The sequence below is a fragment of the Sardina pilchardus genome, chromosome 21 (genome assembly GCF_963854185.1).
Source record: "Sardina pilchardus chromosome 21, fSarPil1.1, whole genome shotgun sequence".
Taxonomy (NCBI): Eukaryota; Metazoa; Chordata; class Actinopteri; order Clupeiformes; family Clupeidae; genus Sardina; species Sardina pilchardus.
Window position 1 is genome coordinate 4,562,774 of NC_085014.1, and position 13,235 is coordinate 4,576,008.

General features: G+C 45.5%; 2 protein-coding genes across 2 annotated transcripts in view; one reads left to right on the forward strand and one right to left on the reverse strand.

The window, feature by feature from the left end:
* si:cabz01068815.1 (solute carrier family 51 subunit beta) overlaps nucleotides 1–3,240 on the reverse strand; it is an 8,424-nt gene extending 5,184 nt beyond the window's left edge. Inside the window, exons 1-3 of the mRNA XM_062523948.1 lie at nucleotides 3,164–3,240; nucleotides 1,038–1,106; nucleotides 376–747 (exon numbers count right to left, since the gene is read on the reverse strand). Of these exons, the coding sequence (XP_062379932.1) occupies nucleotides 376–747; nucleotides 1,038–1,080 (415 nt within the window). The 5' untranslated portion in view covers nucleotides 1,081–1,106; nucleotides 3,164–3,240. The remainder of the gene's footprint in view (nucleotides 1–375; nucleotides 748–1,037; nucleotides 1,107–3,163) is intronic.
* A 1,413-nt stretch (nucleotides 3,241–4,653) lies between these two features.
* On the forward strand, nucleotides 4,654–12,719 carry mtfmt (mitochondrial methionyl-tRNA formyltransferase). The gene is made up of 9 exons (XM_062523947.1): nucleotides 4,654–5,317; nucleotides 5,469–5,669; nucleotides 5,998–6,120; nucleotides 8,749–8,851; nucleotides 9,127–9,202; nucleotides 9,602–9,693; nucleotides 11,557–11,635; nucleotides 11,776–11,846; nucleotides 12,306–12,719. Exons 1-9 carry the CDS (start codon nucleotides 5,085–5,087, stop codon nucleotides 12,510–12,512), a joined length of 1,185 nt encoding a protein of 394 aa, XP_062379931.1. The 5' UTR covers nucleotides 4,654–5,084; the 3' UTR covers nucleotides 12,513–12,719.
* The last annotated feature ends 516 nt before the right edge of the window (nucleotides 12,720–13,235 follow it).

The following is a 13,235-nucleotide window of genomic DNA, read 5'->3' on the forward strand; positions in this document are numbered from 1 at the left end:
TGCTGCTAAAGATGTTATATGTGTCTATTTTTTTTGTTAACACTAGCACTTAAGTTATTTATTATTTTTTCAGATTTATTTATATTCCTTTTTTTTTAATGATGCACTAACTGGAGAGCGCTTTAAATTTCGCTGTACCTCTGACAATGACAATAAAGATCTATTCTATTCTATTCTATTCTGTTCTCCTATTCTATTCTATTCTATTCTGTCTGCATGTGTCTAGGCTGGATCCCCCTCTCTGCATATCTTCCTGCTTCCTGTTCCAGGCTCCCAGTAGCTTGGCTCTTCACCCAGCTCATGTTGTAAGCACAGCAGCACATTGGTGAAAATTACAGTAACCATCTCCAGCTTGGCTGGCGCTCGTCTACTCACTGAGCCTCTCCTGGCAGATGTCTCCCAGATCCGGGGACTTCCACCTGGAGTTGGGGCCCCCAGGGGTGAGCCTGACTCGGCCCTTCTCCGCACTCAGCTCCAGGCTGCGGTTCAGGCTGAGGAGCCGGTGGTTCTCACAGCTCCACTCCAGGTACTCCCCGCCGTCACATTCCACGGAGAGAACCGGACGCGCGTGGAACGCCGAGAGGCACCGCTGCGTTCCGACGTTCCGCAAGAAGCGCTGCTCCCGCCACACCCACTGCTGGAGGTCGTTGTCAAGGTTACACTTTCGGAGAGTGACAGCTTTGCCGGCCGGGGAGTCCTGGAGACAGAGGCTCTCGACGGTGTTGTGGATCATGAAGGCATTTGCCCCTATGGAAACACACAAGCCACAGGTGAGAACTGCACCTATGGGTACACACACAGGTGAGAACCGCAAGCTCAAAAGTACCACACAACTCAGGTTTATTCTCAGGTTTAAAATGCAATATCATTTATATTTATATTTATATTTATATTTAAATACAACTACAACAAATCTCCAAACTAATTCATTTTCCCAAAACTGTCGAACAAAATAAACACCTCAAAGTGCATTAAAAAGAGGCTCATGAAACAATCTATTTTATTTATTTCATTATGAAATTGACTGACAGACTTACCATGCAAGATGAGACACAGTGGCACCCATAATAGACTCATCATTCCCGACAGGTAAAGACTCCTCTAACCTTTAAAAGAAAACATTACACAGAGCTCAAACATCCCCTGTGCCGTGTGATGGTGGGACAGATCATCAGATTGAAACAGCACTGCCCTGTGGCTTGTTAGAACGTTCTAGAACGTGTTTAGTCCCCAGCACGCTGATGTGTTCTATGTTCTGTAGCTCTGTGGAGAACTCCGCCTGTGGCCCCACCTCAGCCGAGCTGGGATGAGTTTTGATCATTAGTGTGTGTGTCTCTCTCTCTCTCTCTCTGTGTGTGTGTGTGTGTGTGTGTTTTCAAGCATGATGTAACTGAACACAGAGCAGCTGTGCAGGGACGTGTCTGAGTCTGTGCCTGTGCAGACAAGACGATCTCTTTCTCTTTCTCTTTCTCCAGCCACTGTTCATCCCCCTCTATCAGCTCTGCCTTTCACTTCTCCTGTCTTTGCTTGTCTTCTTTCACTCTTTAATCATTCTCTTTCCTCCTCTTTTCTCTTCTCCTGTCTTTGCTTGCTCTTTCTCTCATCTTTTTTCCTCGTTCTTTTATATTTCTCTTGTTTTCTTCTTTCCAGCTGTCTCTTCAGTTTCACTGTCTCTCCCCTTTTTCTCTACCTTACTGTTTCCCATTTTCATTCTCCACATCGTTGTGGTTGCTGCCTCTCCTGTGCTCCTCCTGAATCATGCAAACACACACACACACACACACACACACACACACACACACACACACACACACACACACACACACACACACACACACAAACACACATTCTCTCTCTCTCTCTCACACACACACACACACACACACACACACACACACACACACACACACACACACACACACACACACACACACTCACACACACACACATGGGTGTAACCCAGCCAGCCTCCGGGCATGGTAATCTCCACAGTGACTATCAAAAACATTAGATCCATGTTCTACTCTCCTCTCTCTTTGTTCCTCCACTCTCTCCTCTCTCCTTTCCTCTCCTCTCTCTGTTCCTACTGTTGCTCTCTCTTTTCTCCTCTCCACTCTCTGTTCCTATTGCTTTCCTTTTTATCTTTATCACACCCCACACACACACACACACACACACACACTCCTCTTCATCTGTGTAGCTGCAGTGAGAGCTAAGCTTAAAATCTTTCCTGTTATTATCCTGAGTCATAAACACTCCAGGGGACACTCCAGCATCCCTGGCCTCAAATTCCCAGCAGGACTCAACTAGAGTACATCCCCAACAAGGACTCAACTAGAGTACATCCCCAACAAGGACTCAACTAGAGTCGACTACATCCCAACAAGGACTCAACTAGAGTCGACTACAGCCCAACAAGGACTCAACTAGAGTACTGTACATCCCCAACAAGGACTCAACTAGAGTACATCCCCGGCAAGGACTCAACTAGACTACATCCCCAACAAGGACTCAACTAGCCCAACAAGGACTCAACTAGAGTACATCCCAACATAGACTCAACTAGAGTCGACTACATCCCAACAAGGACTCAACTAGAGTCGACTACAGCCCAACAAGGACTCAACTAGAGTACTGTACATCCCCAACAAGGACTCAACTAGAGTACATCCCCGGCAAGGACTCAACTAGACTACATCCCCAACAAGGACTCAACTAGCCCAACAAGGACTCAACTAGAGTACATCCCAACATAGACTCAACTAGAGTAGACTACATCCCAACAAGGACTCAACTAGAGTCGACTACATCCCAACAAGGACTCAACTAGACCAGTACAGTACATCCTACCAGGACTCAACTACACTACATCCTCACCAAGGATAATACTCTCCATCAATGCAAGGGAAGTAGCATGGCGAAATAGCGTATAGGAAAAAAAACAAGACAATTAATCATGTGACGAGAATCACTCAGAAAGTGAAAAGGTGTCTCATCTGACGTCAGATACAACAGAGATTCTGTTGTTACTAACCATAGAAAATGTCCAGTACAGGCTACTGCTGAAGGCCCAGCTGGCTATGCATACAATCTCAGAGAGCAGAGAGCAGAGCAGAGTCTGTGTGGAGGTGAGGGTGATGAAGCTGAAGAGTCAGGGACTCACCTGAGATGTGGAGGGTCTGAGGGAGAATGCACTTGAGGAGGAAATGAGTGTGTGAAGATGGTGTACTGTGTGTGTGTGTGTGTGTGTGAACACACCTCCGCTCACGACAGCCAAAGTTCAGGTGGGTGGGGATTGGGCTGTATCATTCTCACCTGTTTTTATTATGAAATGTGGTCATTAAATGTGCTCCTTCTGCTTACTAGGCCATTTTACAGCAAGGTTAGGAAACCGAGAACACTGCAGTCTATTACCACATAGTTACTACATACTACTATGATAATGACTGACTTGAGGGCTACTTTTATCCAACTGAATGTTGTTGCTGAGCAAAGTGATGCCTTCACAGAACATTAACCTGAATCAAATGACAGACTTTTGGATAATCATTGTCAGTAAACGTGTGCAATGGTTGTCTCACCCATGCAGCGGGTGAGGTCTTTGACCATGGGAACTGAGTGCCTTATTGTTTGGACAGCCTCGCTACGCGAGTCAAACAGAAATCGGGTGAGGGAAAAGACTTTCTGCCCTGCCGGTCACGTACCTGTGTATGTGTGTGGGGGGGGTTGAGGGCTGAGATGTTTGCTTGTTTAACGAGTGAGTGAGCGAGAGGAATTTTATTCTTTTATGGCAGGAGTGGATAGAGTTGAGCGAGGTGAATGACCCAGAGGCGATCTTCATCAAAGCAGCAGGAGAATTTGATTGCATTGTTTTTTATTGGCTGTGTTAAGGAGGGTATGTAGCCTGGCTATCACCAGACCAATCTCAATCTTTTAAGATTGAACTGAGGAATCTGCTCTGTATTTTCTGCTGCACAAGAGGCGGGATCAATGGGCATAGTTCAAATGACTCTATACACACATTTGGACAGTCCTTCAACCAATCAGACCAATGATCTGGGTGCACCAGGTGGATAAGCCAGTTTGTGATTGGTCTCCGCAGATTTGTAACAGAAACAGGATAGAAAAATGTGGAGGTTTCCAGCCTGAGCTGCAGGGCGAAATCAAATCTCTGGCAGATCGGGCTGGGTTTACCAAGTCTGGGAGTTATGGCTATTTTTTTATAGATGTGCGTACATTTCTACAATATACGTCAGCATATCTGATCTATTGACTTAGACTATTTGGAGGTTTATGTCTCATAGACGGAGGACAGCTGTTGCCATGAAACAATGCCCACTTAACAGAGTCAGTGTGCTGATGATCAATGGGATATGTAGGACTTGCATACTGATTTCATGCTCCATTCAAAGTGTATATTTAGTATTTTCAAAGTACAGTATTTTTTTCTTGATACATGCATACTGTATTTTGTAGTTTATCTTTGACACTCTGGTTATTTGGTATTCAAAAAATACACTTTGATGTATTTTTGCCTATCCCTGTCTATGAGTCATTCAATGTTCAGAGATCAACACTGCAAGAATAAGGCCTACTAACCAGAATATAAAATAATGGTCATACAATGCAAGTTAGCTAAACAAAACTAATTATTTTGATAGGCATAGAAAATGCAAAATACTAAAGATAGATATTAGGGATATAAATTATCACAATATAGGCAAGAGGTGTTAGCCTACTTATACTGTTATCTGTCTACATAGGAACGATTTACATCACAACTTTCAAAGCGACACATTTTAAGTGCGGACCGGAAGTCTGTCATGTGTCATAAGAAAACATGGCGGCGTCCTTTGAAAGGTGGTGCTGAACTTAAACCTCTTACATTATCTCTGTATCACGAGTTTTTAGCTGCACAACGTTGCCGTAATTAATGTAAAAACCAAGACATGTTATGGATTGGTAACGACGTTTTGACGAGTCACACTTTGACGGCATAAGTAGCTGTTCCTGCTATGGACATGTCAGATAAAGCTAGGCTTGCCTGAGATGGAAGCCAGTGCACTTCATTTTATTACAGCAACATGTGGACTTTGAATTATTGTAATGTTAGGGCGAGTGGGCTTAGGATATTGTATGCCTTTTGCAGTCATTCTTACAAGAGAGAGTTCAAACCTTGTGCTCAAAGACTTCGTGACAGTAACCACCCATTTCAATGCAACTACACACACACAACTTCAAAACCTCCATGGAGAGTACTATTCTTCGGAAGCGACGATTTCGCGGTGGAGTCTTTAAAACTTCTCCACGCTTCAAGGTAAAGGCTTTCGGTTTCCAGCTTCAGAAACACAAACGTTGCAGTACCTGTAATTGTCAAAATATCTACCTACATTTACACACCAAAGCCATGTTAGTTTCCAGCTAACATCCTTACCTCATGCATCTCTTTTTTTCGGGTTGTAATTTAGCATAGAATCAAAGGAGAGGGTTGTGGACACGCTGGAAGTTGTGACTTTGTCAGATTCCGCCCCAGTGTGGGGATATGCCCACAAACACCAACTCAAAGTTCACGACTGGCCCAACGTGGATGTCGATGGACGGTTTGACGTTGCAGTTGTAGTGTCATTCGGATGCCTGCTGAAAGAGAAACTGATCAAGCAGTTTCCACAGTAAGTTATGAACGAGTCTGTTTGGCGCCATCGGACTTGAGTCCACAGAGTGAATGCATGTTATTATAATGAATGATAATATTAATCATCATCATATTAATGATAATATTAGGCTAGATGCTATGACTTAAGCCAAGTGGTGTGTGTATGGGTGTGTGTGCGTGTATGGGTGTGTGTTCAAAGGATTTTGTTCACCACATGAATGTGCGTATCTTATCTAAATCTGTGCAGCGATTTGTGTGCACAAAGTCTGTAGATTAGCTAAACTGATGTAGCCATGTTATGTTGTGTGTGTGTGTGTGTGCGTGTGTGTGTGTGTGTGCTTCAGTGGGATCCTGAACGTGCACCCCAGTCTGCTGCCTCGCTGGAGGGGTCCGGCCCCCGTCTTCCACACTGTCCTGCAGGGGGACACTCTGACCGGAGTCTCCATCATGCAGATCCGACCCCTCAGGTACACACACACACACACACGCACACACACACACACACACGCAGAGACACAGCAGAGGAGTCCTGATGTTTACCATTCTCTCTCTCTATCTGTCTCTCTCCCCCACTCTCCTTCTCATTCTCTCTCTCTCTCTCTCTCTCTCTCTCTCTCTCTCTCTCTCTCTCTCTCTCTCTATGTACCTCCTGCTAGGCTTTTTAACCTCTGGATGGGTAACATTAGGATGGGTTGGTTGTACTCCCTCATGTGTTGTCTTGGTCACTTTAGTACTTGATGTGTGCACCATGCAGGTGCTTTGTGAAGAAGCAGAGATTGCGACCCATAAATCCATATTTCGACCCATAAACTGCCCCAGCAGTAGCCTGGCCCCCGCCTCACTACGCACTTCCGCTCATTTACATCTCTCTTCAGACTCCGTCTGGTAAAGATTGATTCAGCTGTGTTTACTCCGGCAAGTGCATCTCCGCCCAATCAGCGAACAGAGGCCGTTCCCAAGAGCGATTACATTTAAGTTTGGAGCTAGGCCAGACTTTCTGCGAAGACGAGACTCTGGTCTCCAGGTTACCCCAGCAGGAGGGTGTAATTAGATTCCTAATTATTATTTTGGACTTAACAGAAGTGCTGGAACAGCAGAATCCCAGCCTGTATCTTTAGGATGTGCTGCACTGGTTTGCAGGTTTGACGTGGGCCCTCTCCTGCAGCACACACACACACACACACACACACACACACACACACACACACACACACACACACACACACACACACACACACACACACACACACACACACACACACACACACACACACACACACACACACACACACACAATAGCAGAATCCCAGCCTGTATCTTTAGGATGTGCTGCACTGGTTTGCAGGTTTGACGTGGGCCCTCTCCTGCAGCACACACACACACACACACACACACACACACACACACACACAATAGCAGAATCCCAGCCTGTATCTTTAGCGTGTGTTGCACTGGTTTGCAGGTTTGACGTGGGGCCCCTCCTGCAGCACACACACACACACACACACACACACACACACACACACACACACACACAATAGCAGAATCCCAGCCTGTATCTTTAGCATGTGCTGCACTGTTTGCAGGTTTGACGTGGGCCCTCTCCTGCAGCACACACACACACACACACACACACACACACACACACACAATAGCAGAATCCCAGCCTGTATCTTTAGCGTGTGTTGCACTGGTTTGCAGGTTTGACGTGGGGCCCCTCCTGCAGCACACACACACACACACACACACACACACACACACACACACACACACAATAGCAGAATCCCAGCCTGTATCTTTAGCATGTGCTGCACTGTTTGCAGGTTTGACGTGGGGCCCCTCCTGCAGCACACACACACACACACACACACACACACAATAGCAGAATCCCAGCCTGTATCTTTAGCATGTGCTGCACTGTTTGCAGGTTTGACGTGGGGCCCCTCCTGCAGCACACACACACACACACACACACACACACACACACACAATAGCAGAATCCCAGCCTGTATCTTTAGCGTGTGTTGCACTGGTTTGCAGGTTTGACGTGGGGCCCCTCCTGCAGCACACACACACACACACACACACACACACACACACACACACACACACACACACACACACACACACACACACAATAGCAGAATCCCAGCCTGTATCTTTAGCATGTGCTGCACTGGTTTGCAGGTTTGACGTGGGCCCTCTCCTGCAGCACACACACACACACACACACACACACACACACACACACACACACACACACACACACACACACACACACACACACACACACACACACACACACACACACACACAATAGCAGAATCCCAGCCTGTATCTTTAGCATGTGCTGCACTGTTTGCAGGTTTGACGTGGGCCCTCTCCTGCAGCACACACACACACACACACACACACACACACACAATAGCAGAATCCCAGCCTGTATCTTTAGCGTGTGTTGCACTGGTTTGCAGGTTTGACGTGGGGCCCCTCCTGCAGCACACACACACACACACACACACACACACACACACACACACACACACACACAATAGCAGAATCCCAGCCTGTATCTTTAGCATGTGCTGCACTGTTTGCAGGTTTGACGTGGGGCCTCTCCTGCAGCACACACACACACACACACACACACACACACACACACACAATAGCAGAATCCCAGCCTGTATCTTTAGCATGTGCTGCACTGTTTGCAGGTTTGACGTGGGGCCCCTCCTGCAGCACACACACACACACACACACACACACACACACACACACACAATAGCAGAATCCCAGCCTGTATCTTTAGCGTGTGTTGCACTGGTTTGCAGGTTTGACGTGGGGCCCCTCCTGCAGCACACACACACACACACACACACACACACACACACACACACACACACACACAATAGCAGAATCCCAGCCTGTATCTTTAGCATGTGCTGCACTGGTTTGCAGGTTTGACGTGGGGCCCCTCCTGCAGCACACACACACACACACACACACACACACACACACACACACACACACACACACACACACACAATAGCAGAATCCCAGCCTGTATCTTTAGCATGTGCTGCACTGGTTTGCAGGTTTGACGTGGGGCCCCTCCTGCAGCAGCAGGTGTGTGAGGTGCCGGCCCACTGCACCGCTGATGAGCTGGGCCAGACGCTAGCCGCTATGGGAGCCAGAATGGTAAAGGCACATTGTGTTTTTATCCTTTATTTTACCAGGTGATATCCCATTGAGATAATTAAATCTCAAAATGCATGAAGAGTGATTGGCTGGGTTTCCCAGATTTGTTAAGAAGCTCTTAAGTGCTAAGAACTTCTTAGGAGCGTTCTTAGAATGTTCTTAGAGCGCTCCTAAGAAGTTCTTAGTACTAAAGAGCTTCTTAACGAATCTGGGAAACCCGGCCATTGTCTGTAATTGTAAAATGCTGATTATCCACTTTGCATTCATTTGCACAGTTAATGGATACACTAGAGAACCTTCCGGAGAGAATCTCCGAGCGGAAGGAGCAAGCTAAGGAAGGTGCAACCTTTGGTAAGAGCCTTTTCAGACCCTAAAATAAAGGTTATTTTATCAGAGGTTATTTAGGGCAGGGCAGGGCAGTGTTGCAGGGCCGTGTGTGTGTGTGTGTGTGTGTGTGTGTGTGTGTGTGTGTGTGTGTGTGTGTGTGTGTGTGTGTGTGTGTGTGTGTGTGTGTGTGTGTGTGTGTGTGTGTGTGTGTGTGTGTGTGTGTGTGTGTGTGTGTGTGTGTGTGTGTGTGTGTGTGTGTGTGTGTGTGTGTGTTATTGATGTGTTCACCCTTGTTTTGTGTTGCTCAGCCCCTAAGATTAGTGTGTGTGTGTGTGATATTGATGTGTTTGCCCTATTGTTTTGTGTTGCTCAGCCCCTAAGGGGTGTGTGTGTGTGTTGACCCTCTTGTTTTGTGTTGCTCAGCCCCTAAGATCAGTGTGTCCATGAGCTGGCTGGTGTGGGAGGATCAGACGTGTGACCAGATCGACCGTTTGTACCGGGCTATCGGCTCAAGGGTGAGACACACACACACACACCTCTCTCCCTACAGCCGCTGGTTTAGTGAATGGTTTGAAAAAATATATGGTAGGACTTACACGCTCTGCAGTCATGAGTGCACTAGTCCCTTGCCAGGCACATCAGCACCTTCATATATGACTGATAGCATTGGATAAACAATATTTTTTTCCCCCGGTAAAATACAGAAAAAGAGTACAGTATATTTGTACCCCGTTTTATATACTTTCAATTGTCTCAATAGCCAAACTGGAAATGTCCGCATTTTGACTGCGACATGCTGGTGTTGGCCTCTCTGATTCGCTGTGCGCTACCTGCCTGAACTTCCGGGGAATTCGAATTTCGCCCGACAGCTCAGGCTGGAAACCAGCAGATCCATCTCCTCTGTTTACTGCCAGAACCTTTGGCTCCAATCAGAAACTAGCTCATCCAAAAGACGCACCGGATCATTGGTCTGATTGGTTGAAGGACTATCCAAGTGTATGGAGTCATTTGAATGATGCTCAATGATCACGCCTCTTGTGCAGTAGAAACAAAGCGCAGCCTCCCCAGACTAATGTTCAATCTTAAAAGATTGAGCTTAGTATGGTGAAAACCAGACTAGCCTCTACCGTCATATTCCGCCCCCCCTGTAAGCCCCCACCCCTCCCTCTCCCAGCCATGCACAGATTCTGCTCATGCGGGAACAACACCCACGCACATGATGCCCACATGTACACTTCACGTCTGAATCACCCGAAGGGTCCGCAGATTCACATGTAGTGCAGCAGGCATGTCTGGAAGCGGTTCATATCATGCTGTTTGTTTATGTGTGTGTGTGTGTGTGTGTGTCAACATGAAGATCACCAGATGAAGAGAATAATCAGGCCATTGTACATATCAGAATGTGATAAAGTGATCCGAGCATGGTCCAGAAATTCCAAAAATGGTGCACACACATGAAAACCTTTAGCACTCGCAGTAGTTCTTTGGCTTCCCTCTCAGGCCCTCTCTGTCTTCAGAGCCTGCACTAATTGCAGCTGCACTAATTCCAGCGCAATGTGTGTGATTTACAGTTTTTCCCGTTGCTTGAACACTATAGACCCATGATTAGACTACAACTAGAAGTTTTGTTGCCATATCTCAAACACATGTACCTATACCTTAAACAAAAGTGCTGCTTTGCACTCTAGTTGCAATTCTGCAACACACTTACTCCTTTATGCAACACACTTGGTCCTGCATACTACTCTCTATGTCATACATAAGACACTTTGTTCAAAAATGAAATCTCAGAGTACCGTTTGTTAAACATATGTATCCAAAATACAAAACACATCGGGTAATTGCAACCTCTCAAATACACATCTGAATGCACTTACTTGCAAAACTGAACACCAATCAGCCATCTACAAAAAGCCCTCAGTTTTGCCATTGGAAATGGTGATGTGAATGGTATATTTCTCAGTGTTGTGTCATGTTTACGTGTGTTTAGAGTTTTGCCGCAATGAGCGAAGTTTTGCAAAAGGTATTCAAGTAAATATGTTTTATATAAAGTAGACTAGTGTGTTCCTCCCGATCTGAAAATGTATGCATATGATGCAAGTGTGTTTCATTTTGTCACCAGAGTTATATTTTGACAAGGGATTGTTAGGCTTTGATAGCAGAGTTTAGGTACTGATAGTAGAGTTTCAATTTGACATAGATGTAAAAGGTATATTTCGTAGTGTTGTGTAATGTTTACTTGTGTGTAGAGTTATGGCGCAATGGGCAAAAACTGTAAACTTCGTTTATTCAACCTGTAAGGAGTGAGAGCAGCTTTTTTCTTGTATGCTGTTGTTTCTAACTTTGATTTGATTTGGTGTGTGTTATCTGATGTGCAGATTCCATTAAGAACCCTCTGGATGGGAAAGACTGTGAAGCTGTTGGACTTTGTCGGACAGTGCAATATTTCCCTCTCAGGTGCCTATTTATTTACCCGTTGAACTGTTTCGTTTGTTGAACATAATGTGTGTGGTAAAAAGGGGGAAATGTATGTGTTGTTCAGGTACCACATATTGTGGCAAAAGAAACTCACAAACTAAATGTTTTGGGTTTTGTAGGTTTTCAGTCTTCGGTCCCCGGCTCCATATGTTTTCAGAAGGAATCCAACTCCCTGGCGGTGCGCTGTAAGGTACAGTAGGCTCTGTCCACCGCTAGTGCTATGTTTCACCTGCATAGTGCGTTTCAACGTGCAAAATGAGCTTTCTGTCTGTAGAAATGTAAAATGTGTGATTACAGTAAGTTTCTGTATATTAGACACATTGTGTCAGCAGGACAGTGTTTTATTCAAGTTGAAAGGAACAAAGCCATATTAATACCATATTAATTGCCCCTGTGTAGTAACCTCATAGGTTTTGCTAAATCAATGTATAAACTGCGGCTAATAGTTGGGAAAATACAGCAATCTGATTCATTTCTAGTAATTGGCACATTTACACAATTTTTAAAAATAGATTGACTGCATTAGTAAAAGTATTAGTGTAAGTGCACTCAATTCTTACATACAGTTATCAAAAAGCACAAAAGTAAATCATTCTAAATCTGAGTGATGCGTTTCCTGTGTGCTTGATGTGCTTCCTGTGTGCTGCAGGACGGCTGGGTGGGCTTTCGGACGGTGAAGCTGAAGAAGCGTCTGTCGGCGGCGGACTTCTACAACGGCTACCTGCACCAGAGCCTCCTCAGGAGGTCACCGGACACCGCGGACTGTGTGTTCCAGAGCGTCAGAGACCGAGACACAGGAGCCCTCAACTCCCCACACACAGACTCTTATCTCCTGGGCAAGACTAGTGCCCACTGAACACTCACTAGAGACTTATACCGTCTCATACTGATCAAATCAGATGCACCCAGTGACTGCACTGCAGACAGACTGTTTAACTTCATCAGGTGCATCTAGAGTAGTAACCTTTGGTTTGTCTGTTTTAAGACAAATTGTTGATGTGTACATTTGATTTGCCTTGGGACTGTAATGGCGTGAATTGTCATTAAACTGATGTGAAGAAGTGCTGAAGTTTACTGCAGTTGGGTTACGCACAGTAGTTTAAGAAATCATAATCACCAATAATTAACTCAGAACTGCTAATAGTGGTGTTTATAAACAGCAGGAAACACAATAGCTCTATACTAGAGGCCTAATTCAACATTACTTTTGAGATGTGAGCGATGTTTTGCTCTGCCCACACATACATACACATGCAGTACATACAGTACAGAGACACAGACACACAGACACACAGACACACAGACACACAGACACACAGACACACAGACACACAGACACACAGACACACAGACAGTACACACATGCACACAGACACACAGACACAGACACAGACACAGACACAGACACAGACACAGACACAGACACAGACACACACACAGAATACCAGCAGGTGGAGCTGCAATTTAACCAGCGATTCACTGCTGTTTAAAACCGGTTGAAAGCAAGTACAGTACTATTATAATAGCGCTTGTGTTCTCAACATAGATTTGTTTTTTAAATTCTTGTCATTGAGAAGGT

Excerpts from the sequence above, each read along its gene's own strand:
- mtfmt (XM_062523947.1), top strand. The coding sequence starts at position 5,085 with ATGTGGACTTTGAATTATTGTAATGTTAGGGCGAGTGGGCTTAGGATA. Across the intron at positions 9,694-11,556 it reads ACCGGGCTATCGGCTCAAGG|ATTCCATTAAGAACCCTCTG; the intron begins GTGAGACACACA and ends TCTGATGTGCAG. Across the intron at positions 11,847-12,305 it reads CCCTGGCGGTGCGCTGTAAG|GACGGCTGGGTGGGCTTTCG; the intron begins GTACAGTAGGCT and ends TGTGTGCTGCAG.